Raw genomic sequence first — 27054 nt, 5'->3', positions numbered from 1 at the left:
TTACTGCAACATAAAACCCATTACGTTATGTATTTACAGGTAATTCTTCAGTTATAACCACAATTGAGCACGAAATGTACTAAGTGAAATAGTTGAGTATTGCCCCATGCTATGACCTTTTTTGCCACAGCTGTTACGTGAATCACTGAAATTGTTAATAACAAGGTGGTTAAGCGAATCTGACTTTGCTTGCCAAAAGATTGTAAAAAGTGATCACATGATCCTAGGTCACTGCAACTGTCATAAACTATATGCCGGTTGTCAAGCATCCGCATTTTGAATCACATGACCATATACATGCTGTAACAATTGTTAAGTGTGAAAAATGGTCATTAGTTATTTTTTTTTTCAGTGCCACTGTAACTTCAAACAGTCCCTAAACAAATAGTGGAAAGTTGAGGACTACCTGTACTCCTTTGTTTTTAAACACCCTGATTCCATATGAGAGATAAGCACACACATTACAATCTTTGACTAAAATCAACTGGACTAGAAAATTTAACTTTGGCTGAATTTTTTATAATGTTTTTATAAAAGATAGTTAATGTATAAGAAAATGCAATTTACAGAACTTAGTTATAGAGTGTAGCATGTTATTGACATGAAGTTAGCCTAATAAAATTAAAAATAAGAAGTCAGATGTAGGGAAAATAAGGAATCAATAAAAAAATTCTTCACAAAAGAGTTAATATATAAGACATGCTAATATTGCATGCTCTGTCAACAACCAGTAGTCAATGACAACATGGTTGAAGAGGGCTATTGTCTTTATGTCTGCCTGAGTCTCAAAAGGTGTGTGTGTATGTGTGTGTGTGTGTGTGTGTGTGTGTGTGTGTGTGTTAGTTATATAAAAAGAAAGCAGGATTGGCTATTGTCTTTCTGTCTGCCTATGAGCCTGTTTGTGTGTGTGTGTGCATGTGTGTGTGCGTGTATGTATGTATGTGTACATGTACACGTACACACACACACACACACACACGTACACACACACACTTTCAGTTATATAAAAAGAAAACTGGATTAGCTGACTCTGGAATTATCCAGAATTTCAGAAAGTTAATGTAATGGTATGTGAGAAAGAACTTGAGAAAGACAAGCGGATTAGAGAAGGGATAACCTGCAGCTGCATAATGAGAAAGAGGCTCAGAAAGGGCCCTATCCCTAACTTCTCAGGCTGTAAAGAGGAGGCAGTGTGCGATATATTAGTATCTCTTTGCCCAGTTTCTCAAATCTTTCTGACACACCATTACAGCTAATCACAATAAAAAAATGGACCAAAGGTTCAGTTTAATTTTTTCAAAGGCACAAGTGGGGGGGGGGGAGGCATCACACCACATATGATAGTGGAGCAGGTTTGGAGGGTACATTCTGAACGTTTTTTAGTGAAGGCATGCCTACTTTACGGCTATGTTTCCATTTTCAAATCTCAGCATTTTGCTATTAGTTTTTAGTAATTATAGTATTGGGAATCTCCAAGTTGAGTTATAAAAATGGGCTCTGGGAATATATGCATTCCTGAAGATACAAGTTGGTCACCCCTTCACTGAAGGAAACTATTTCCATGTGAGAGAAATGGAATTATTCCTGTAAAGAATATAGCCTAAGTGACTCCATATTTACACTTCTCATGACCTAAGATAACTCTAAACTATTTGGCAGTGTAAGGCACTTAGGAAGGGGATGGATGGATGGATGACGCCTTTTCTGAGGAAGCCCAGCCATACAATTAGGTTTGTACATTCTGAGTTGGGTCAGGCTGACAGAAGCTAAATTAATAGAAGCAAGGAAGCTACCATGTTCCAATTAATTGTTTTTGTTAAGGACGTATAGGAATTCTGTTGGGGATTTCTAAATGGGGACTGTGTTGCTGAATAAGCCAAAACTTTATGTAACGTCCTATAAACAATGATAAGAGGGGGCGTTTTAATTGTTTTGCTGATTGCTCGAAAGCATATTTAAACCATGTATTCGGACCTGTAAGATGTTCTCTCTCTTTCATGGGAGAACCCTTTTGAAAAAGCTTATGATATATATACCTCTATATATACCTATAATAAATCTGCTTTTTACTTGTTGATGGTCTCTGCCTTATTTTCTATGAGGTTTGTCATTTTAAAATATCACACCATGGATTGAAGTTGGGGAGATTACTACCGGTATCACTTATAACTTCATCCTTTGATTTCTCTTCCTCCTAAATTAATAATGCAGCAGCATTTCAAACAAGCCAGTAACAATTATCTCATAGTATTTTTGGCAATCAACACTATAATTTTCTCCAGTGTAATTATATCGATAAGCAGATAAGCAGGTGATGGGAGCAACATGGAGCTCCCATGTAACACCTCTCCTGCGTGAGCTGCACTGGCTCCCGGTGGTCTTCCAAGTGCGCTTCAAGGTTTTGGTTACCACCTTTAAAGCGCTCCATGGCTTAGGACCTGGTTATCTACGGGACCGCCTGCTACCACCAATAGCCTCCCACCGGCCAGTACGTTCCCATAGAGAGGGGCTCCTCTGGGTGCCGTTGGCCAAACAATGTTGACTGGCGGCCCCTAGGGAGAGAGCCTTCTCTGTGGGGGCACCTACGATCTGGAACGAGCTCCCCCCGGAGATATGGAGGATCCCGGATCTTCACACCTTCCGTCGTGCGCTTAAAACGTTTTTATTTCATCAAGCTGGCCTGGCCTAAATCTTCTCCTTTTTTAAATTTAAATTTTAAACACAAATTTTAATCTGTTTAATTATGGGGTATTTTAAAATTCAGCCTAAATTATTTAATTTGTTTTAATCTATTTTAAATTTTGTATCTCTGTGTTTTATCCTCTGGCTGTTCACCGCCCTGAGTCCTTCGGGAGAAGGGCAGTATAGAAATTTAATAAAATAAATAAATATTATAACACAAGTTATATATTGCAGAAAAAGATTTGTGATTCAGAACTCAACATTTAATCCTTTAAGCATTATGCCCAAACAAAATACTCCTTCCAGAAAGTTTGACATCTTTAAAGCTAATTCCATCCTGTTTAGTTAGCAAGTGCTCTAAGTATAGAGACATACCACCTATGTAGTTTTCAAATTGTGTGTCAAAAAGGCTTACTTGAAAGCCTCTTGGGAACATCTCAGTGAGGGCCTGGTAACAAAGGACCAACTAATTACTGATTTTGCTCACACTACTAATTTTTTTCTAGAAAATACGGCTGCAATTGAGCGCTGAAAATGTTAGGTGATATGTGTTATACAGAGAGAGACTAAAAACTTCATCAGTTTAACAACAGCCTAACCAAAAGTATAACCTGGAATAGGTGGGCATAGCACTTCAATTTCCAAGAGGCAAATGTGCATCTTTCCCCAGCATTTTATTATAGCTGTGGAAAGGCAGCTGCATGATTTTAGGACAAGATGCAATTGCTTTAAGAAGTTGCCAAGAGATGTTACAGAAGTATATTCCCACCACATACTTCAAAATAGTCTACTTTTCCTTTTTAAATCCAAAGCATAGCAAAGCCTTAGTTATAATTATAATTTATAATTATAATAAATTGTAATTATAATTTCCTAATACTGTACCACATGTTAAATACTCAGAGAATTGCTCGGGGATACACTCTAGATTGATGGTTAAGGGCAAAAGATTCAGTTCAATTGGTACATTTGCTAAAAAGGTTAATGTCAAATAATGTAAAAAACGATGGAGGGGCCAATTATGTAATTCAATAAAAAAAGTTTATATAATCAATGAACAAATTAAATATAGAAAGGGTTTCCTAGAAATATGAAAACTGAAACAACTACAACTAACCTTTGGTAACCCAAACTGCTCAAATGCACTTACTTCCATTTTTTACTGCATAACAAATCTGAAGACACATGGAATAGACAATGCAGGCTGCAGATGAACTGTCCACACCACCACTAAGTGGCAAGAAAAATCCTCCCTTAACAATCACAATAAGGAAATCAAATTAGAACATTGTTGGGAACCATGCATGCAATTCTTCAGGACTTGTATCTTCAAATTGTTAATATTATAGTTCAACATTATTTATTTCTAGTTACAATTATCCATGAATGGCCCTAATTATTAACATCCAAATTGAAGATTAATTTATAATTTTTAATCTATTTGCAAACAGATATAGAAAATATTGTCTAAAATCCTGCAGCTGTAAAGGTAAGACAAGAAGGTTCTTTGTATTAGTTTGGCTGAGACTACAGGTCGTCTTCAATTTACAACCACAACTGAGTCCAAAATTTATGTTGTTGAGTGAGAAATTGATTAAGTGAGTTTTGCCCCATTTTGCAACCTTTTTTGCCACATTTGTGAAGTGGATTTTTTCCCCTTCACTAAACCAGGCGTGGATGTGGCCAGCGTGTGACAAATTCAGCCCGTGGGCTGTGAGTTTGACAGCCCTGCATAGAGATTGGATCATCTCAGTGCTTGCTCGGTTGGGTTCGTCAATCGGAACCTTGACATTGGCGTTCAAAGGCATTTTTCTTAAATAATATGACAGATGGCTATTACCTAATTAGAAGTGTGTTCATCTGTATAGTATAAAGATAAAGATAAGCTGAGTTCTGGCATAAGGAACGTGCTACATTTTATGTATACAATTCATAAATACTCTCATAAATGGGAGTTCCCTCCATTTATGAGAGTACGCATAGTGTACTCTTAATTTCCAAATATGGCTATGGACTCAAAGATTGGGGATTCTTGCTTTAAGTCATTAGCAGATGAACAATGCTACAAACACAAAGCATCACTCATCACAATCCCAACTCATGTTGTATTCATTTACTTCGTATGTCAAAAATTTCAGCTGCAAAGCCACTAAGGCATTATCAGTGTAAAACTCTCTAATACAGGGGTGTCAAACTCAATTTCATTGAAGGCCGCATCAGGGTTGTGTCCAGTGGTGGGATTCAGCTAGTTCACACCGATTTGAAAGAACCGTTCGTTAACTTTCTGAGCAGTTCAGAGAACCAGTTGTTGGAAGAAATCTCCTTTTGTTTTTTTCTAGCTAATCCTGTAAGGAAGGCAGGAAGGAAACAGTCTGGTGTTGTTCCTAGCCTATTGCTTACAGAAACCGCCTCTCCATTAAGCCTTATTACATTGTAACAGTTAAAGGTTCTTGGCACTATGCTCTAGCCTGAGTCTGAGCTTCTCCAGAGGGTTTTTTTTTTCTTTGCTGGTACTTTGCTTTATTAGGGGCTTGACTTTCTTAAAGAGGAAGGGTTGTTTTAAGCTTTTTACACTGCTTTAGTGGTTCCTGGCACTGTTCTTTTGGGTGTACTTCCAAGAGGCAGGATCCAGGCTTGGCACTGATTTTTTTTACTGCCTTTCTGGGGGCATGTGATCTTTCCTTAAATCTGGACGATTTCCTTAGGATATCTTGTGAAGTGAATAAGACCAATTGGTATCTTTAAATAGTGCAAATGGATCTAAGGATTGCTTCTCCTGGCTGTGAAAGGGTACTTTGTCAATTCGCTGAGCACAGAAGTCTCTTGTCTATGGGGATTCTTCAATCATCCAGATCATGGCTGTCACTTTCTTGGTTTCCAGAAAGTCCAGTTGACTTGAAAAAGCACCTTTGGTGTTTTTGCATTGCTTTGGAGTGGCCAAGGCACATGATTGTTCACTGATAGTAAGACTTTTTTTTTTTTTAAAAAAAAAGGAGGTAGGGGTGTGGATCCTCCAATTTGTTTAAGTTTTCTCTTATGATAATAAGACTTAGTAACATGGCACCAGTCTTGAAGTTTATTTAGATATCTGTGGCATGTACTAATTTTATTGTGATCCTGACAAGCTTGGGAGGCTTGAACCTGGGTCCCCTATATAATTTGTTAATTTGTCTCTTTAGCTCGCCATTTTGTAGCCCAAAAATACCCACCCACTTTCTGGAGATCTTAAATGACCTCTCTGCTAAAGGGTTTCACTTTATGAGCAAGAGTTGGCTGCTGATAGTTATCATTGCATTTTAACTATTTTAATTCCTCAAGGTGCTCTGACACCCTGCCTGACTTGTAACTCTGGCTTGCAGGTATTTCTAATCTAATGACTGGTATTTAGGACAGCTTTTTGCAAGCAAAGAAGCTTTTTGTATTTTTGTAGCGGTAATCCTTGATTTACAACAGTTCATTTAATGACCATTCAAAGTTACAATGGCACTGTAAAAAGTGACTTATGACCGTTTTTCACACTTACGACCGTTGCAGCATCCCCACAGTCACGAGGCCGGGCAAGGCGAAGCGCCCCTTGACGTGAGTGATGTCAAATTGGCCACGCCCACCCAGTCACATGACCACTCAGCCACACCTACCCAGCTGGTCATTAGGGCAGAGAACTGGTTGTTAAATTATTTGAATCCCACCACTGGTTGTGTCTGACCTCGGGGGGGGGGGAGAGGAGGCAGCTTGATGTCACCTGTTCCCCCCCCCCCAAGCTCCATTTTCACTGGTAGAGGGCTGCAGGACGCCGTCGCAGCCAAAAATGGAGCCTCCCGATCTCCGTTTTCACTGGGAGAGGTACTACAGGCCAGTCCTTTGTTGTTTCCAGGACGGCCCTGCAGGCCAAATCTAAGCACTAAGCCTTGAGTTCTATACCCCTGCTCTAATATAATAATAGGGAACTATGCTCTATTGAAAGGGCGAAGAGAACAAGCTTAGGCAGCAAGAGTTTTTGCTAATGGCAAAATGCCCATTCCCACGCTCTTCTTGTATAAAACCAGTTTGTTTCATTCCAACTGCTCTGGAGTCAGATCAAAGAGTCAAGTTGTCAAGCAGATGATAGAGGATGATGCAGGTGGTGAGTCATAAACAGGCCAAAGGCAACATACATAGGTCCATTGCTACTGCAAGTTTCTAGTTTATACAGAGAGGAGTGAGGGGGAGAGAGAAACCTTCTCTTCTTTCCCTAATCTTCATACAGATTTTACCATTCCTTAGAATTTGGGTCAATAAAAAAATTAAAATCTTTACCTGTTTACTACACCTTAAGTAGTCCCAAAGCCAACATGCTGGACCTAGGCTGAAATACAGCAGACATATTTTAAAAGAAATATAAAAAGCATACTTTCACAAAATCATGTCATTTGTCTTCCTGGGATCACTAATTATCATCATTAATGTTTTTATAGTAAAGCAATCCGCCTTTATTTATGTTGTGTACAATTATCCATTATAGAGGAGGCGTGCATAAGTGCACTAACATGCCTATCGTCCCTGTTACTGTATTTTTATTCTTTTATTCTCATTCTCGTTTTTGTTTGACAAATTCTAATAAATAAATAAATAAATAAATAAATAAATAAATAAATAAATAAATAAATAAATAAAATAGTAGCACAATCATGTAGGGTTACTCAGAAGAAATTCCAAAGAGCCTAGGTTTTATTCCAAGTTCTTGTGCCCTCACTGCAACTGAAGGTTCTTACCCTAAATGAAAATTCCTTCCTTCAAGAAAAGATCATTTCCAGAGGCATACGATACCATAGGGCAGAGTTCCCCAATGTTTCCGCTTTGCAGACCAGCAGGAGGAGGGGATGGTTCACACAAGTGGCTGACAAGCACACACAAATGGAGCGTGTGTGTGCACACATTTGCTCACTGCTCGCCCAAGTGAGGATGCATGTGTATGCGTGCATGCTCACCAGCTGTTTCAATGGCCCAGCTGCAAACCCCTCACGGCCCCCTCATTAGTGAGCCATGGCCCACAGGTTGGGTACCCCTGCCATAGAACATCATTGCTGTTCTATGCCAAAGGCTGCCTCGGTGAAATGCTAATTGTTTCTTTATTTTTAATTATTCTCTGCAACTCACTACGGATTTCTTACTCATGAGACCATCTGCTAAGAATTAAGCAATGTTTCTTTAAGGAGCAGCGTTCTGTGATCTCCCCCACCCTACCCCCCACCCCCGTCTTTACAAACGCGGAGGAGATTCTAACACAGGAAGAAGCCATTTCCCCCGAGTTATGGATTACCAAGAAAACCAAATGGAGGAAGCGGAGATGAGGTAAAAGGGCAGGAATTTTAATCAAGCTAAGAAGTAGGGGAAACAGAACTGCTCTGCCTTCAATCTTCCTGACGAATTTGCGTTCACTTGCTAACTTAGATGAAATACTCCTTATAAACAGATACACAACTCTGATTTTCACAGCGCAACTGCTCTATCTAGTTACATGATGAAATTGATGATAACAGCATGCCAAGTCCACGGTTTCAGATACATAGAGCAAACAGAATTGCATAATCCTCCCTTCAGGTAAAATGAAGGGAGGCGGCTTATGCTTATATATCAACAGCAGCTGGTCTCAGGATTTAACTATAATATATAAATTCTGTGATGAAAACTTAAGAGTCTTTACTTATCAACTGTAAACCATTTTACTGTCCACGCAAGTTCTCCTCATTTCTATTAATTGCTGTTTATGTCCTCCCACGAGCCTGTGTAAACAAGGCATTACAAACTCTAGCTGACCAGATTATGGAGGCTGAAGCCAAATACCCCGATTCACTGGCCATTATTTTGGGAGATCTAAACAAGGCAAACTTAAGAAAAGAACTACCAAAATACTTTCAGCATGTCAATTGTCCCACTAGAGGCAAGAATACTTTAGATCATTGCTACACAACACTAAAAGATGCTTATTAGTCCTTACCATGAGCAGCTGTGGGACACTCTGATCATTGCATGATTCAACTTGTACCTTCTTACAGGCAAAGACTTAAAACCACAAAACCAACAATTAAATCAGTGAAGACCTGGACGGAAGAGACAAAGTTAAAGCCACAGGCCTGCCTTGACTGCACTGATTGGAATGTTTTTGAAAGTACCTCTGCAGACTTAGATGAACTCACATATACTGTAACATCATATGTCAGCTTCTGTGAAGACCTATGTGTACCGACCAGGAACTTGTGAATATACAGTAACAACAAACCTTGGTTCACAGCTAAACTTAAGCAGCTATATCATTCCAAAGAGGAAGCCTACAGAAAAAGTGATCAAATGCTGTACAATCAGGCCAGAAATGTACTGTATTAACAAGGGAGATTAGAGCAGCAAAAAGAAGCTACTCTGAAAAGATAAAGAATCAGTTCTCAACAAATGAACCAGCAAACATGTAGAAAACTCTTAAAAATATCACCAGTTATGGCAAACCTCCTTCCCAAGCTGAAGGAAATCAACAACTAGCAGATAATCTGAACATGTTTTACTGCAGGTTTGAAAGGAAACTACAGCCACCTATCTCCACAACCCACATCTCAGACACACTAACAACAGCCAAGCCTCCTACAACTGATCCCATCTCAGACACACCAACAACAACCAAACTTCCTACAACTGACCCCATCCCATTGGGTTCACAACCCCTAGTGATGACAGAAAAGGAAGTGCAAGACCTATTTCACAGACAAAAACCAGGAAAAGTTCAAGGCCCAGATACCATAATTCCTTCTTGCTTAAAAGTCTGTGCTGACAAATTGGCCCCATCTTCACCCATATCTTCAATAAATCGCTAGAGATGTGTTATGTTCCTTCTTGTTTCAAACGCTCTACTATCTTCCAGTGCTGAAGAAGCCCACCATCAAGGAACTGAATTACAGACCAGTTGCTCTAACATCTGTAGTTATGAAAACCTTTGAAAGGCTACTGCTATCTCACTTGAAAACCATCACATATCCGCTGTTAGACCCCCTGCAATTTGCATACCAAGCAAATAGATCAACAGATGATTCTGTTAATATGGCTCTGCACTACATCCTACAACATCTTGAATCTCCAAAGACCTACGCAAGGGTCCTCTTTGTAGACTTTAGTTCAGCATTCAACACTATCACTCCAGACATTCTTCTAACTAAGCTAAACCAGCTAGCGGTACCTGAACACACTTGTAAATGGATCATAAGCTTCCTAACAGAAAGGAAGCAACAGGTGAAGCTAAGCAGAATCACATCAGATACCCGTACAATTAGCACAGGGCCCCCCCCCCCCAAGGCTGTGTGCTCTCTCCACTTCTCTTCTCTCTCTATACCAATGACTGCATCTCAAACAATCCATCTGTTAAAACTACTGAAGTTCGCAGATGACACAACAGTGATTGGTCTCATTTGAGACAATGATGAATCCGGATATAGATGGGAGGTTGAACAACTAGCCTTGTGGTGCGACCAGAACAATGTGGAACTGAACACGCTCAAAACTATAGAAATGCTGGTGGACTTTAGGAGAAACCCTCCCATACTAACACTGCTTACAATACTAGACAACACAGTATCAACAATAAAGACCTTCAAATTTCTATGTTCTACCATATCTCACGACCTAAAATGGACACCCAACATCAAAAACGTCATCAAAAAAGCACAACAAAGAATGTTCTTTCTGCGCCAATAAATAAATAAACAAACACAAAAGTATGCATATATCCACATATATTATATAAAATAGAGGAACAACACAGTCTAGTTTGGATGTATACATGTACATGGCAAGAAAAATGAATCTTGCGAGTTTACCAGACGGATGGCATAGGGAACAAAGCTATTACAAAATCTGGAAGTCCTGCTAGAAATACATTGAAACCTCTTCCCAGAGGGGAGCAACAGAAACAGACCGTGAAGTGGGTATGTGGGGTCTTTAACAATGCTTTGAGCTCTAAGCACATAGCGCTTATAAGCGGTATCCTAAATGACAGGAAGCGAGCTTTCCATAATCTTTTCAGCTGTCCTTACCATTCTCTGAATGGACTTTCTCTCTGAGGCACTGCATCCATCAAATCAAACAGTGATGCAGTTTGTTAAAACGCTCTCAATTGTGCCTCTGTAAAAAGTGGCCAGGAAAGAAGGAGAAAGATGTGGTCATCCTCTGCATGCTTCACTAAGAATGACGTATGGAGAAACCAATTCAGATTGTTAGTTATCTGCACCCCCAGATACTTAATATTGTTGACCACCTCTACAGCTGAATCCTTGATACTGAGTGGAGTATGACCATGCTCCACTCAGAAAAGCAGAGTTAAATTAAAGAGAATGAAGATGGAGTAACTAAAGTCTATAGGAATTACACCTAACCAACCAAACCCGTTACCAATTCTGAATATATGCTGCTATGTTCCTGTGCTACGTGTGCCTCCCCTCCCTATAGCTTCCAGCCACATGTCCTTGGTGCAGGCAAAGTCATACATAACCCATTTTGCCTACCTGATCTCTTCCTCAGGACTATGATACTTCCACTGGATAGGTTCACTTGTTGGTGTGCATATATCATCGGAGTTTGACAATGCAAAGTTTACTTTTATTCTAGGGTAAGGAGTCACTTTGCTTGCCTGGTCAATTAAAGAAGAAAAATAAAGTCACACTACACAGACAATATGATATTTTTCAATAAAAGCAATGTATCTGACAATTCTGCTTTATGTCCATTGCTTGTAAATGTATGTTATGCATTGTTAAACTTATTCATTTATTTATAAATGAAAAAACAAGAAATTCTTACTGCTAAGTTTCGGGATGATATTTCTGCTCTATAACTTCTGACGTCTTCTAAATCCAAAGTGGCAACGAGAACTTCCTAAAAAAAGTGACAGAGAAATTAATATCCTTCTAAGTACAACATTTTTGAAACCATTTTTCCCTAGGGGGCTATAATGTAATTGTAGTTAACTAGTTATATAGTTTATACTGAGAGGCACAAAAGCACTTTGAGCTTCTTTAACCCCACTGATATTGATAAAGTTCCTGTTATGTGCCAACCCTCACAGACAGGAGTATTTGTTGAATACTGTAATGTATATTAACTAACATTATCAAGCATTGCACCCCCTGCTAGAGCATTACTATGTCATCCAGTGAAAACTGACGTCCTTGAGTAACTGTAGCACCATTCATAGATATCATGGCACATCCATCATAATACAAGCGATCACCATCACAGCCTTTCTGGTTTGCCAAGACGTAGATTCCTCCATTCTGGAAAAAGATGTATATTAGTGTAAATGCATGTGTTCTTATTACAACAACCTTTTACTGTACGTTTAAACAGCAGAGGAACTGTTTGGCAATCTTATTTAGGATAGCATTAAGCATTACTATTTGGGCCATCCTGAAGTAATATGGCTATCGGGGGCACAGTAGTGTTGACTTTTATGTGAAAGCAAGCTAGTACATGTCAAAAATGCATTTTACTACATCAGAACAATCATGACTCTTCTTTTAAGATTTGGAGTCCTTTAATAGGTACAATGCAAAACTGCAACTGCAACCAGTTATTTTTCTACATAGAGATGATTTCTGGTGATAGAACTGTAAGAAGATAGACGGAGAAGAGGTACAGATAAATGCCACAGTGTCTTGTTTCCATCACTATGAGAGCCTCAGGTGGCAACAAGGACTCAGGTGGCACCTTCCTTGAGACGTAGTAACAATAATTACCACATATAAAATTACCACATATAAAGTAAAAATATGCCAGGAACATACTTTTGCTGTTGCAGAATTTACCAACTCCACTCGAGTGTGTGCTTTTCTTAACACGTGGTGACTTGCAGAGGAATTTGTGAAGATTTCCACACCATCAATTCCCATTTCAATGTGAGGGCTATAAAATAAATACCAAGCAAATAAATAGCCTGCCTCCATGCTAGCCAAAAGATTCATTTTACTATTATGACACACTACAAAAGAGTAAAAGAACTGAGAAGTTAATGGACTTTGTAAGCCACTAACCTAGCAGGAACATCCTTTTTGTTTAAAAAATACAAATTCAGTGAAATTGTTGTGATTGATTGATTGATTGTCTGACTTACTAACAGTAATGGCAAGCCGAAGGTTAATTTTAATGGTATGTTTGAGGGATGATGGTAGTGGTGTATGAAGTTAAGGATTCCTCCTCTTGTACTGCTGGAATTGTTTTATAAAACCAACCTGTAGTTAATAGTGAAAGCTGAAGTAATTGGAGTCTCTAAGCAGCCAGCAACCAGCTTTGGAGAAAGCTGGCTCCCAGATACCATCAGAAGCTGGAAAATATGTTGGTCAGCTTGGAAATCAGCTATTCAGCTACAGCAACACCACAGATCAGCTATTGTGAGGTGCAGAGTGCAAGTCTGGAAGCACCACTAATCAGCTGTCAGGTCTAAATTGCTGAACACCAATGACAATGGTACTGAAGGTTTTTGTGGCAGCAGTAGACATATACCCAGTAGCATCTGTGGCTTCTCATTTAACTTGTCAGAGGCGGTGATGTCAGCAATCCAGATCTAAATGGCCTCTGTGTGCTGGAAACCTAGCATGCTTGGGTGCAATGTTAGAGCTGAAGAGGAAGTGGATCATCTGGAGCCCTTTCAGTCAGGTTTCAGGCTAGAAGTAGTGCTCCAATGGCATTGACTGAGCTTGTAGATGATCTATAACAGGAATGGGATGGGGGTGGTGCATCCATCCCAGCCTTCCTTGATCTCTTAGAGACCTTCAATACAACTGATCATAGTATCATTTTGGATATTATGGTCCTAGGTGCCTTTATTCAGCATTGCCATAACTTTAAACAGTCACTGAATACGTCAAGGGCTACTTGTACATTACAGCCTAACACTGAAATTATGAATATACTTAGCTTTTTTGTGATTGTCCTGATATTAAGAAGTAGTATCAAGAAAGATAAGAATCCTCTGAAGGTGGTATTTAACATATAGGAATCTTTTATCTAGTATCAATTTTTATCCCTAATAATTATGGCATTTCCATTTGGGCAACGAACATATCTGCATGGTAATCTGGCAAGCTCTGGTTTGTTGCATGCTGTTTTAGCAGAAGCCCTGTCGAAAGAACTATTGAAAAGTTCAAAATAAGGCACTGAAGACAAAATATTCAATATCTTCAAAGGTATCTTTGTGTACAGAAATTAGCGCAGTTAACACTTTTAAACAAATTATAGAGAACACTAAAGCCCATCCCTTTTACCTGGTTGGTATCCATAATTCTTCACAGATTTCAGTCCCTATGCAAGTATCCAAAGTTGCTAGTACTGCATCACCAAATGGAACGCTTTCCTAAAATAAAGGAAGAATGAGGATAGGTCATCAGAGATTTAAATAAAATGAATCCATAACTGGAAATAGGATCAATAGAAAGGAAAATATTTGTCCCAAGTGTGATTAAAATATGGATAGTGTACTCAATATCCAAATGCAAGAAAAATAGCCTGTCAGTTAGAAACATTGGGACAATAACTGAAAAGATGTTGGGCAAAGGGGAAAGGAAAATGAAATACTTGATGGCTGGTTATTTTAGCCAAGATTCTGAGTAGCTTCTAAAATAATAAAACCTAAAAATAATTAATTAAAATCAGTTTTTAAAAACACCTACAAGAATATCTTCAGCTTCAATTCTTCATCAAAAATATGGTCTTCACCACATCAGGATGTCAAAAGTATGAAGGTCATCTGACTCTCATGGAATAAGGTCTTCTGAAGAAAAGGGGCTGCCATTTACACAACACATTTCTACACTTTTCTCAGACTCCCAAGAGGAAGGAATCTGCTGATCTACCTCCAAGCTATTTCACATAATGGGTACATTATAGTCAAAGACCATGATCCCATAGAAAATATGGGTTCATGCTGCATAGGGCATATAATCATATAAAAACTATAAGGTGTGGGAAGGGTGGTATAAGTGGATGGAAGATAAAATAAAAGAAGGAATAAAGGAAGGCGCAACCACTAAAAGGAATAAGTAACTTTTGAGACACCATATATGTATTCTATGTATGTATGTATGTATGTATGTATGTATGTATATATGTGTGTGTGTGTGTGTGTGTGTGTGTGTGTGTGTGTGTGTATAGTTAATATTTCAGGTTTCTTCCCGTGTAATTGTGGATATATCCCTAAAAGGGTAGAAGCGACGTTTCGACAGAATCTCATCTGCCATCATCAGGTTTATGTGAGGAGTCTTTTGCAGTAACTGCCGTTACTATTTCAAATCTGGTGCTGGTAGTCTGGGATGGCTCCACCTTTTCATTCTGATTGGTTGGGAGTCCCAGTATGTGTTTATTGGCTTGGCTTCGGGTGTATGGTTGGTTTTTCTCCACTAGGTGGCAGGGCTTCATCTTTGTGGTTGGTTTGAATATGATTTGGTTGGGACTTGTACATGCTTTTTGATTAATACTTGATCTATGTTTTATATTTGGTGTTAAGATTCGTCTATCTATGAGAGCAGGTTTCCAAATAGTAGGCAGATGTGAAGTGTCATCCCGTTTATTCATGCAATATGGTCTTTTCTCTATTTCAATTGCCTCTCTGATTATTCTGCCATTGAGATGTTCTATTTTTGCAACTGTTTTTGTGTTATTAAAATTAATATTGTGTCCTGTTGTATTTATGTGTTGAACTAATGATGATGTGTGTTCTTGCTTTTGTATTGAGTTTTTGTGTTCCTCGATGCGCACACTCATTCTTCTGTTGGTCTGTCCAATGTATGTTGATGGGCAGGAAGCACACGGGATTTCATATATGCCTTGGTTTTCTAATTCTATTTTGTCCTTAGGGTTTCTCAGAATGGACGATATCTTTCTATCTGTGCAAAATATGGTTTTGATGTTGTGTTTATGTAGTACTTTGCTAATTTTATCTGTTGTTCCCCTTATATAGGGCAAGATGGCTTTCCCATTGTTTTGTTCCTCTTGTTGTTTTTTCTTCTGTCTAGGTGTTGCATGTTGGATCATATTGATGACTTTATTTCTACAGAACCCATTTGATGTCAGTACATTAGTTAGTGTATATAATTCTGTTTGTAAATGTGCTTCATCAGCCAGACATTTAGTTCTTGTGGTTAATGTTTTGGCAACAGAGTTTATTTGTGCTGGATGGTGGTGTGATTTGGTGTTGAGATAGCGGTTCGTATATGTCTTCTTTTGATAGATGGTATGTCCTAAGGTGCCATCAGATTTTTTATAAATTAATACATCGAGGAAAGGTAACTGGTTTTCTGATTCTATCTCCATGGTGAACTTTATTTTGGGATGGAGGCTGTTCAAATATATTAAGAAGTTTTCCAGTTTATCTCTTCCATGTGGCCAGATCACAATAGTGTCATCAACATATCTGAGTCATAATTTTGGTTTGTTAACAGTACAAGTCCCAACCAAATCATATTCAAACCAGCCACAAAGATGAAGCCCTGCCACCTAGCGGAGAAAAACCAACCATACATCCGAAGCCAAGCCAATAAACACATACTGGGACTCCCAACCAATCAGAATGAAAAGGTGGAGCCATCCCAGACTACCAGCACCAGATTTGAAATAGTAACGGCAGTTACTGCAAAAGACTCCACACATAAGCCTGATGATGGCAGATGAGATTCTGTCGAAACGTCGCTTCTACCCTTTTAGGGATATATCCACAATTACACGGGAAGAAACCCGAAATATTAACTATACACACATATATACCCATGAAAACTTACATAGACATATATATATATGTATAAACACTGCTTAACCGATATCAGTTGAATTGTAATATTATGTAATTCAATAAAAAATTAAAAAAAGAAAAGAGGACTTCTGGTACCTGAAGTTTCAGTTACAAAATATTTGGAAATTATAAATAATACAGTAGAGAGGGCTGTAAAAGCACTATGAAACAGTATATAAGTCTAAGTGCTATTGCTATTGCCAATACAGTACTTTTTGTTAAGTAGCAAAGTTAAATAAACATTTAAAGCTTACTTTCTTAAGTATTAATAAATATAAGCTGAACTGACTTTTTAGATAAAGCCTGTATTTTTCAAAACAGGCACATGCGGTCTACAATTTTTTGTATCTTGCTGGTAAAAGATCTATCACTTTTAGAAAAAGTTTAGGAAAAAACTAAGCAGCCCAAGGTTTATTTTATTTACCTTTTGCTTTAAATGAGATGCCTTGCATTTCACAGGTATCAGCAAGTAACTAGGTCAATGAACTATTTTTGATTTAATCATAACTCAAAAGTTAAGAGAAATGAAGCAAGATTAAAAGTTATTGGTTATACAATTGCAATTCCAAAGAGGCTAAGAAAATTATTATCTAACTTGGTGTTTCCCCAAGTATTTAGCCTGCAACTCCAAGAACTCCCAGAGAGGAAAGACTTGGATTTCATTTCAGCCATTTACCTAGTCTTTCAGAAAACTACAACATTCTTGAATCTAGGAGAAAAGAATATTACCTGAGATGTAATCTCTTGAATCATTCTTGGAAGAAAATATTCTTCTACATGCCTAGTAAAGAAATTTTGTTTTTAAAGTTTCGGGTAACACATTTTAGAGAGAGAGTTAACAACTTTCATTGTATCTGTGCCATATGCAGCTTCCCTGTAATTCTTAAGTACAGTACTGGTCAGTTTGTGCACAGGTGAATCTTTTACCTGTAGTATTGTTGCCCTTGATTGGGATATCTTTGTTAAAGATCAACTCCTGGTAAGATTTATAAAGGTTTTTCCATCTCTGCAGTTTGGGCCTTATTTCTGTTGCTCTGGGCATGCACAAAATGGCAGATGGAATTTGGGGGATGTAGAACATGTTTTTTGAAGTTCAATGCTACATCATCTGCAAAATGTACCTTTTTTCTCAGTGGATGCTAAGTGCTGCCCATAGATCATTCACAGCTCACTGTAAGCCATTTGTGAACATTACCATCCTATAGGTGCAGCTGACAGGTCCCTTCAGCACCATAGTGAAACATCCCCACATGACAAATAAGCTCTATGCAAAAACACTAGGTGTGAGTGGAACAACTCTATTACCAGCCAGGCAGGTTGCTTTGAAGAAGGGAACCAGTTGCTATGAGGAAACCATGGGCAGCTAACCCAATAAGACCCATCAAAAATGAGTGAGATAGAGGAGTATGTACTGATATACTCCAAAAATGCTTGTTGGAAAAAGGTTGAAGAAAAGCTCCTATAATGCCACAAGCACAACCAGTTCTCAGTTTTATCTAGTGATCATTGCTGGCATAGAATAATGTTTGTTTACATTATTCTATGCAAGTTAAGACAATTAGAATCTACTTTGTCTTGCATAGCCATTATATTATTACAGATCTGCCATCATTTAGCAAGTATATCAGCAATGACATAGAATACAGGGATGTTAATATTCTAAATATTTTCTAAAATAGCAATGTCTTCCAAAGGATCTTGTAATGCAGACTTACAGTGGCAAACATTAAAGGCAACCCAAATATTCAGATTAATTTGGGCAGAAGCACATATAAGGAAGAGAAGTTACCGTAATCTATTCCAAGGAGTGAACCACCTCATTTCTCGATAGTTTCCTGAATTTGCCAATGCTATCTTCGGCCGTATCAGAAGAATTTTTCTTGGTCAAAACAAAAAGAAAACCTGTTACAAGCATATATTATGGAACCAAGAAAAAAAGAGACTTTTAAATCATAATTTACCATATTTGAAAAATACCAAATCTACTGAAAGAAAGTCAAACATACGAATTCAAGGCTATGTGAACAGAATTATAACAAGAAGCCATGATTCTAGCCATGCCATACTTCTGGTTATATCCAGTTCTGGATAACATAGTTTAAGAATACTGACACAGAACCATTTTCCAGTGGAGAGCTCTCTCTCTCTCTCTCTCCCTCCCTCTCCTCTCTCTCCTGCCTGCTAATTGCTTCCAGGAATTCAAAAAGTTGGTTGTCACTTTTAAAGGCCCAGATACCTACAGAACCGTTTACTTCATCAGGATCTGTCCCATGGAGGACTACTTAGAATCCCTACTGCATATAAAGTTATGTGGGTTGATAGTGTGTCTTCTCTGGAGTTGCTTCAATGTTCTGAAATATTTTGCCTCCTGAAAAAGGAACACCTCCTTGTCTTTTAAGTTCTTTAAAAGCAGTTTGTTCCATTGAACACTCAAAGCCTCATGCAAGTCTCTAATAGGCTGAAGTTATTTACTCCAGTTTTCAATGCTGCCTAAATTTATCTTGCTTTTCCAGCTATCTTCTTCTCCATCTCTCAAAAACTCCAACAACAGTTTTCTTTCCCACATTTCAACCTTCTCTCCCTCTCTTAACGTGAAAAAACTAAGTATGTGCATTAAAATCTTCATTATTTCAATCCCAATTTTCTCAGGCTTCAGATTATCAGTTCCAGGCAGAACTTGACTATCTGGGATCACAGGACAAGATTGTTTGTTTGTTTGTTTGATCGATTGATTGATTTTCATAGCTGGCCAACTCAATCAAGTGACTCTAGGCAGCTTACAAAACAGTATTTCTAATCACTTACTTGTTTAGAAAAATTACTCTACAGTTGTAACGAACATTCCGGTGCATAATAGGCCTATAGAAATAAATATATTAAGTTATACATTTCCTTACTTAAAATTAGATCCTTTCTTTTCAAGAATATAAACTGATTTTGGATTGCATTCAAATTTCTGTTTCTTATCACGTGCAAGAAATATTTTTCATTTCTGTTTATATCAATTACAATCTAATATTAAGATGATCAAAAGAATATTCCAAAATATCTGTTTACATTACTGTCATCTATTGTATATAAGGAGGAACCAAATGTTAATCTTTTAAACTACCTTGTTTGTTATTATAAAAGTGTCTTCACATGTTTACCACTGAAGATAAATCTTTTCATCAAGTGGCGTACTGTAAATCTTACACTTTCTTGAACCTCCAACACACTATAAAAATACCAATTGCTTTATCTTCTATAATATCTCCTTATGTTTTAGTGCAATGATCAGAATACTGATAATATCAATCTTCACCTCACTAGGTACCTTAATCCAGAAAACACAAATCATCTCAACACATGATTCTCCTCCTGATTCTATGATATTGTAGCGTACAAAATCTTACCTAAAATTTGGGATTCTGATTACCAACATTACTACCTTTTTCATATTTTAAAGTAAAAATTCTCTCAAACTGAGATGAACTGAGATGACTACATGGACAGTAACATTTAGGCAGCAATAAGAAAGTGGTTTGCCGTAGCCTTCTTCTATGACTTCCTGTTTTGGAATTTCCTGATTATCAAAGTACTAATCAGGTCTGGCTCTGCTTAACTTTTTCATGGTAAACTAGATACTATCAACTGATATGACATTTTTATACCCTTAACATAAATTTGAAGAAAGAGAATACTTGAAATGTTCATCTCATAAAGAAAACAATCTTTTAACCAGTTAACTTCATCTGAAGCTAACATTGCTGGGTGTTTCCTAATAAAAGCCTCACTATGCAGTCAAGTAATAACACACTTACATCCCAATGTCGCATATTATGTCCTGAGTACCAGGAGATTCCAAAAGCTTAGCCAAAACTTGAAATGAATGTAATAGTATGTCAGATTCATAATAATGATCTGAACAGCCATAACCACTGAAAAACAAAATAGAGATGAATTAAATTACAACAAAACATCCCAGTTTATTTGTATAAAATGATTTTTCTAAATTCATATATCAGTAGAAGTACTTTTATTCACCTTATGTACATAATAATGCAGAATTAATTTATATATGTCTACACATTTAAATATGTTTGTGTGTCAGAGAAACTAGGAATGTGTAACAAAATATGTTGTTGGATTGCTATTTCTATTTTATTTTTATTTACTAAAAATTTTAAACTACTTAATAAGCAATGCTCTCCAGACAGTTTATAAGAAAATACACTCCTAAAAGTCCACTCCTACTTGGTTTAATGTGTAAACTATTTAATGCAAGAAGCCTTGCAAACAAAATGTCTGAATTCCTTCTGCTCCTGAACACGTCCCTTTTTGACCTCATTTTTGTTTGCAAGACCTGGTTGAACGTGTCTTTTCTAGACACTTTTTTTTAACCGCAAGTGATTATCACGTTTTTCGGTCTGACCATGAAAATCACAGGGGTGGTACTGTTGCAATTTTTTGCAAAAAGTCCCTAGGATTGAAAAAGATTAATGTTACTTCCGAGCTTGCTTTTCCAGAGTCCATTGTTTACGACCTGACTCTAAATACTACAGTTCGCTTCTTGTTACGTTACAGAGCCCCTGATTGTGATCTTGGCCATATGAAAAAGTTAATTGAACTATTAATTTGGGTGGCTCCTTGCCCACATCCTTTTGTTCTTCTTGATGATTTTAATTTGCCATTAATTAATTGGGCCTTAAATGAATCAACAAATGAACTGAAACATGTAACTTTTTACAATGCTGTTACAACCTTGGGGCTGGAGCAGTTAGTTGTTGACAACACTAGGCTCAACAATTGCCTAGATCGAATTCTTTGTAATAGTTTAAATTTAATTTATGGCTTACATGTTAAAGAATCCTTTTCTAACAGTGATCATAATATGATTGACTTTTGTATCAATCTGCATCCTCCTGAACTGGGTCTTAATGACTGTTCTCAGAATTTTAATTTTAAAACAGCAAACTATGATTTAATAGCTGCTGATTTTGCATCTTTAAATTGGCATTGTCTGTTTTCAAGTTGTAAAAATGTAAAAGATTTTTATAACACCTTTTTGTTTGAAATTAATTGAGCTATAAATTTATATGTACCAAGAAAAGCCAAAAAAGTTATAAATAAATTATCCAAGGCAATAAGAAAATTACAATCTAAGAAAAAATCTCTTTGGCAGAACAACAAGATAGGTTACATTGCCAACTTCAAAAGCCAGTACAAAGACTTATGTCATTAAATTAAAGATTAATTTAAACTCAAACTCTATGTAAATCTTTTACAACTTGGTTAACTCAAAACTTAAAGACTCGCAAGTGATTCCACCCCTAAAAGAGCAAAATGAGCTTGATTGTAATGACAATGTAGGTCAGGCTAATCCCATGATGGCGAACCTATGGCACGCGTGTCACAGATGGCACGCAGAGCCATATCAGTGGGCACACGAGCTCAGCTCCGGCACACTGATTTTCAGGCCTTCTGGGCCCACCAGTTGGCAAACAGGCCATTTCCAGCCTCCGGAGGGCCTCTGGGGGGAGGGGGAGGCCGTTTTTGCCCTCCCCAGGCTCCTAGAAAGTTTCTGGGGCCTGGGGAGAGTGAAAAATAGGTCTACCGGGCCCATTGTGCCATCACGTGCCAAAAGTGGGGGGAGCATGGGGGGTCGCACACACATGCGTGGGGGGGCACATAGAATTATGGGTGTCGGCACGTGCAGGCATGAGCCCCCCCATGCTCCCCCTGCTTTTGGCACGCGATGGCAAAAAGGTTAGCCATCACTGGGCTAATCTATTCAATACATTTTTTAGTTCAGTTTTTGTGGATAGCAAGGGTTGCAGTCCCTCATTTGCAAGTCAAACCACAAATAGTTGTAGCAAATTGCTGAATATTAAATTTACAGTAGATAATGTTGTATTAGCATTATGTAATCTAAAGCCATCGCTATGCACAGGACCAGATGGATTATGTGCTTTTTTTTCTTGAAAAAGTTTGCTACCATCTTAGCTGAACCTTTGTGTACAATTTTTGAAGTATCGTTTCGAACTAGGTCTCTGATTTATGGTCATCAGCTATAGTTATTCCAATCTTTAAAAAGGGTGACCCTAGCTCAGTAGAAAATTATAGACCAATCTCTACATGCAAAGTTATGGAATCAATTATAAACCAATTCATTGTTCACCACTTAGAAACAAACAACTTGCTATCCAATAGTTTGGCTTTAGGGAAAACTCATCCTGTAATTTACAACTTTTGCACTGTAAAAACATCTGGACTACATGTCTTGATCAAGGTAAATCTGTAGATGCAATTTACATCGATTTTTATAAGACTTTTGATACAGTAGTACTTGATAAACTTGATAAACTTGAAATTAAATTCTTACGGCATTTCTGGACCTTTGCAGAAGTGGATTGCTGCTTTCCTGTCTAATAGTCTGCAGAAAGTCAAAATAGGGAACTCGCTGTCTAATCCTGCATCAGTTAACAGTAGTATTTTGTAAGGCAGCGTTTTAGGTCCCACACTTTTCTTGCTCTATATCAACGAATTATGTGATCAATTCAAAAGCAATTTGCCGATGACATAAAATTATTCAATACTACAGATAATTCTGTTGTTTTGCAAAGTGATCTCGAATATGTGTCTGAATGGTCATCCATTTGGCAGCTTCAAATTTCATTCAATAAATGCTGTCTTACATATTGGTAAACATAATCAGAATGTCAAGTATAAGCTAGGTAGTATTGATCTAGCAGATGACCCTCACTTTGTCAAGGACCTAGGTGTACTTATTTCTGACGACCTATGCTCCAAAATTCATTGTAACAACATTGCTTAAAAAGCATTAAGAGTTGTAAATTTAATTTTGCGAAGCTTTTTTTCTGGAAACATTGTATTGCTGATTAGAGCTTATAAAACTTATGCTAAACCAATCTTAGAGTATTGTTCAACTGTTTTGAATCCCCACCATATATCTGACATCAGTACAATCGAGTGGGTTCAGAAGTATTTCATGAGAAATGTTTTGCACTCTTCTGTCACAATAGAATTCCCTATGCTACTAGGCTTGAAATTCTCGATTTGGATAACTTAGAACTGCGCCGCTTGCGGTCAGACCTAGGTATTGCATACAAAATTATACGTAGTAATGCTTTACCTGTAAATGACTTTTTCCATTTTAATCGCAATAATATGTGTGTGAACAACCGCTTTAAACTCAATGTATATCAGTCTAAGCTTGACTGTAAAAAATATGATTTCTGTAATAGAGTTGTTAAAGTCTGGAATGCTCTACCTGATCCAGTTGTCTCAGTTACAAATGTTCAGTTTCAGTCGCAAATTGACTTCCATGGACCTTACTTCATTCTTAAATGGTCAGTAGAGGGGGCATACATAAGTGCACTAATGTACCTATAGTCCCTATCATTGTGTGTTTTTCTTTTATTCTTGCTGTCGTTTGTTTGACAACTTTAAATACATAAATAAAAACACATTCAATAAAATAAACTGAACCACAAAATGAAAGCACTACACAAACTAGACAGCAGCAAGGTCTCATTCAAAATCTAAAACAATATGAATTAAAATACTGTTAAAATACAAATTTAAACCAATTAAAAGCTGGAAAAATTGAAAGGTCTATTTTGGTGCCAAAATTTTGCTAATGTGGATGTAATTGAAAGCAATGCCCCTTTGGAAATTGGTCTCATACTGCATCATTTTAAATCCCTTATATAACTCATCCATGGTCTAGTAGAATGGAATTTATAGCTTACCAACATCTGGAATACCACAATTGTGACTGATTTTTTTATTAAAACCTCATTGCTAATAATTTGTCTTGAAGTATACTTCCAATACTAAACTATTGCAATTTCTAAATAATTTTTGTGATTATATAAAGTTAAATATGTATATATGGTATCCATCTTCACCCTACTATTAAATAACCAACTACCACAATGAACCATCTCGAGTAGATACCATTCTATACAAAGAAGGCACTGATTTTGTTACATTGAATGGAATAAAATAGATTTTAAGTATATTATATCCTTCATGTTTCTAGATAGCCCTCTTGAGGTCTATCAGGTTTTATGCCCCACTTCACTTTTCATTAAAAAAGGAAAATAAAATGCATGTTGAAAAATAAAAAGCCTCTAACATCTTAATTTCCAGAAATACGTCTGGATTCCAAATTTTGTTACATAAATAAGAATGCATAGGTGCAGCCCAGTGCTAAGATTAGAGGTGCGGCTGAATGGCCAAAGAAAGATTAAGTTAATAAAAGTTGGTAATGAATCTTGGGGTGGGGGTTTACAGGATGCCAGGTAGTATCTTGACCAATTGGTTCGTTTTATCTAATTATGTCCCTCCAATAGGCATTTTGTAACCGTGCAAGCACCTCCCCCAATAGCCATCTTATAAGACAAAGTTTCAAAATCTGAAATGTACTCAGCATCTCTAAAAAGTTGAGGGTTACTGGTTTATACAAACAAGTTGGGAATTACTAACCAAATTTCAAGTTCTGGGCCGAGTCGATATCTTGCTCCTTTTTCTTTAGCAATTTCAATACCTAGGAGATTAAATTATCCTTTTTATTCATCTACAATATGTTGTCAGAGAAAATTTCCCATGCTTTGAAATATAGGTAGTGTTATGTGTATCCTTTGATTTTGCAAAGGAAAAAAAGAATATTCGAATATGAGACTGAGAACAGAAGACCATTGAGATTTTCAGGAACCTTTTAAAACCAAGTTACTAATTCTCATACTTTCTTAAAGCAAGTTCTTAGGTCAGAGAACAGGTAAGTTAAGATTTCTTGTAGTTTAAAAATAGTATAACAAAGCTGTTTTCTACACGCTATTGCTAGCAGAACTAGGATAACAAAAACCATATAATTTTTCATAACTCATATTCCTGGAGGCAAAATATATTTCAACAAACAGCATCCACTTATTACCGTGTACATAACTCTCACTCAGCCCACTCACCTCACAGGCTGATTGTTGTGGGGAAAATAGGAGGGGGAAGTTATTTGTAAAAATAACAAAGGCAGGATACAAATAAATAAAATAAAAAGATGATTATAAAGCAATGCTACACAATATATCATACATACAAGAAAATGGGTAATAAACCAAATTTATACCTTACACAAAAGGAGTTGATAAACTGAAACTGGGAAGCAATGAGAATTTTGAGGAAGTAAACAATTTGTTTTTTTTTAAAAAAAACCTGAACACTTCTTCTTCTCTATATAGCAAATTACCACATTAGGGGGGAAAGTTCTATATAGCCCCACTAAAAACTGTAACAATAATATAAAAGTAGTAATAATAAACCAATTTTTCACCTGAGTTTTTATACCCAAACTAGTGGACCGTAAGGCCTAAAGTACTGGATTAGCACTGAGGAAACCTGGATTTTAAAAACCCAACGACTGCAATTGGGCCAGTCAATTTTTCTCAGCCCAATCAACCTCACAGGGTTCTCGTTCTTTGAATAAAATGAAGGGATGCCTTTCCTTCAGATAAAAAGCTCACAGGACACAGGCAAGCTATAAAGCTATATAAAATAAGATCGTGCATATTTATTTATTTATTTTATTAAATTTCTATACCGCAGTTCTCCCGAAGGACTCTGGGCGGTGAACAGCCAGAAGATAAAACACAGAAATACAAAATTTAAAATAGATTAAAACGGATTAAATAATTTGGCTGAATTTTAAAATACCCCGTAATTAAACAGATTAAAATTTGCCTTTAAAAGTTACATTTAAAAGAGAAGATTTAGACCAGGCCAGCTTGATGAAATAAATTAGGAAGGGACATCAATTGTTATGCTTGTAGAACTATAAAAAGCTAGGACAAAAAAAAATGTCAAGCAGTAATTAACTACAATACCAAACTGGCTCTCACTCTTGAGAGCCAGTTACGGTGTTGTGGTTAAAGCATCAAGCCACAAACCTAAGAGACTGAGTTGCAATCCTAGCCTTACGTGGGCTAAACCACTCTCTCAGCCCAACCCACCTCATAGTGTGGTTGTGGGGAAGTTAGGAGGCGGAAAAATTAAGAAGGTTCGCCTTCTTTATTATTTATAAATTTAAATTTATATTTAGCGTGTGTGTGTGTGTGTGTAACCATAAAGGTGCGATATAAACATATCAATGAAAATTTGGAAGGTGGGTGGGTGAATATAAAATAATCAATGGATCCAAGACGCATCCAGAGCCACCTTTCTTATTTTAATTATTGCTAATAAACGTTAACTTCCACTGCAGGGTAACAAAAACAAGATCCATCTTCCTTTGGAGCTGCATTTTGCAAATAGCCCCATACGCAGCTTTCGGCTTACTTTTGAAAATCCTTTCCAGATTGCCATCAAAATCCAGCGCCCACTGATTCAAGGCGCACGTAGCCACGGTCACCGTCCTGCCCATGTTGTTTCCTGCCCGCCTAACTTTGCCCAGGAGAAGGGGGGAAAAAAGCGACCTCTCCCCAGCCGGTGGGACCACCGCTCCCAAAAACAACGCTTTTACTTCCGTAGGTTCCTCCTCTTCGACTCAGCGCAGAGAGGACGGTTTGAAGCGGTGCTAT

The 27054-nt window shown here is 37.4% G+C and overlaps 1 protein-coding gene across 4 annotated transcripts in view; it reads right to left on the bottom strand.

Moving 5' to 3' along the window:
* The window catches only part of NADSYN1 (NAD synthetase 1), a 44221-nt gene extending 17182 nt beyond the window's left edge, over window positions 1-27039 (bottom strand). For 3 of the 4 annotated variants that reach the window (XR_011601678.1, XM_070957555.1, XM_070957556.1), the window contains exons 1-13: window positions 26813-27039; window positions 24971-25031; window positions 20281-20397; window positions 19283-19336; window positions 18267-18356; window positions 17207-17258; window positions 13959-14047; window positions 12483-12600; window positions 11841-11972; window positions 11500-11574; window positions 11205-11329; window positions 6979-7027; window positions 3833-3935 (exon numbers count right to left, since the gene is read on the bottom strand). Coding sequence is in view for 3 of the 4 variants with exons in the window: in XM_070957555.1 (XP_070813656.1) it covers window positions 3833-3935; window positions 6979-7027; window positions 11205-11329; window positions 11500-11574; window positions 11841-11972; window positions 12483-12600; window positions 13959-14047; window positions 17207-17258; window positions 18267-18356; window positions 19283-19336; window positions 20281-20397; window positions 24971-25031; window positions 26813-26897 (1150 nt within the window). In the remaining variant the exon portion in view is untranslated. The remainder of the gene's footprint in view (window positions 1-3832; window positions 3936-6978; window positions 7028-11204; window positions 11330-11499; window positions 11575-11840; window positions 11973-12482; window positions 12601-13958; window positions 14048-17206; window positions 17259-18266; window positions 18357-19282; window positions 19337-20280; window positions 20398-24970; window positions 25032-26812) is intronic. The other variant, XM_070957557.1, reaches the window with a different exon arrangement.
* Window positions 27040-27054: the final 15 nt, after the last annotated feature.

Source organism: Pituophis catenifer, unplaced genomic scaffold (genome assembly GCF_029215685.1).
Source record: "Pituophis catenifer annectens isolate HBS135680 unplaced genomic scaffold, rPitCat1.0.hap2 SCAF_1, whole genome shotgun sequence".
NCBI classification, from domain to species: domain Eukaryota; kingdom Metazoa; phylum Chordata; class Lepidosauria; order Squamata; family Colubridae; genus Pituophis; species Pituophis catenifer.
Note: the sequence above shows the minus strand (reverse complement) of the source record. Positions and strands in the feature narration are given on the sequence as shown.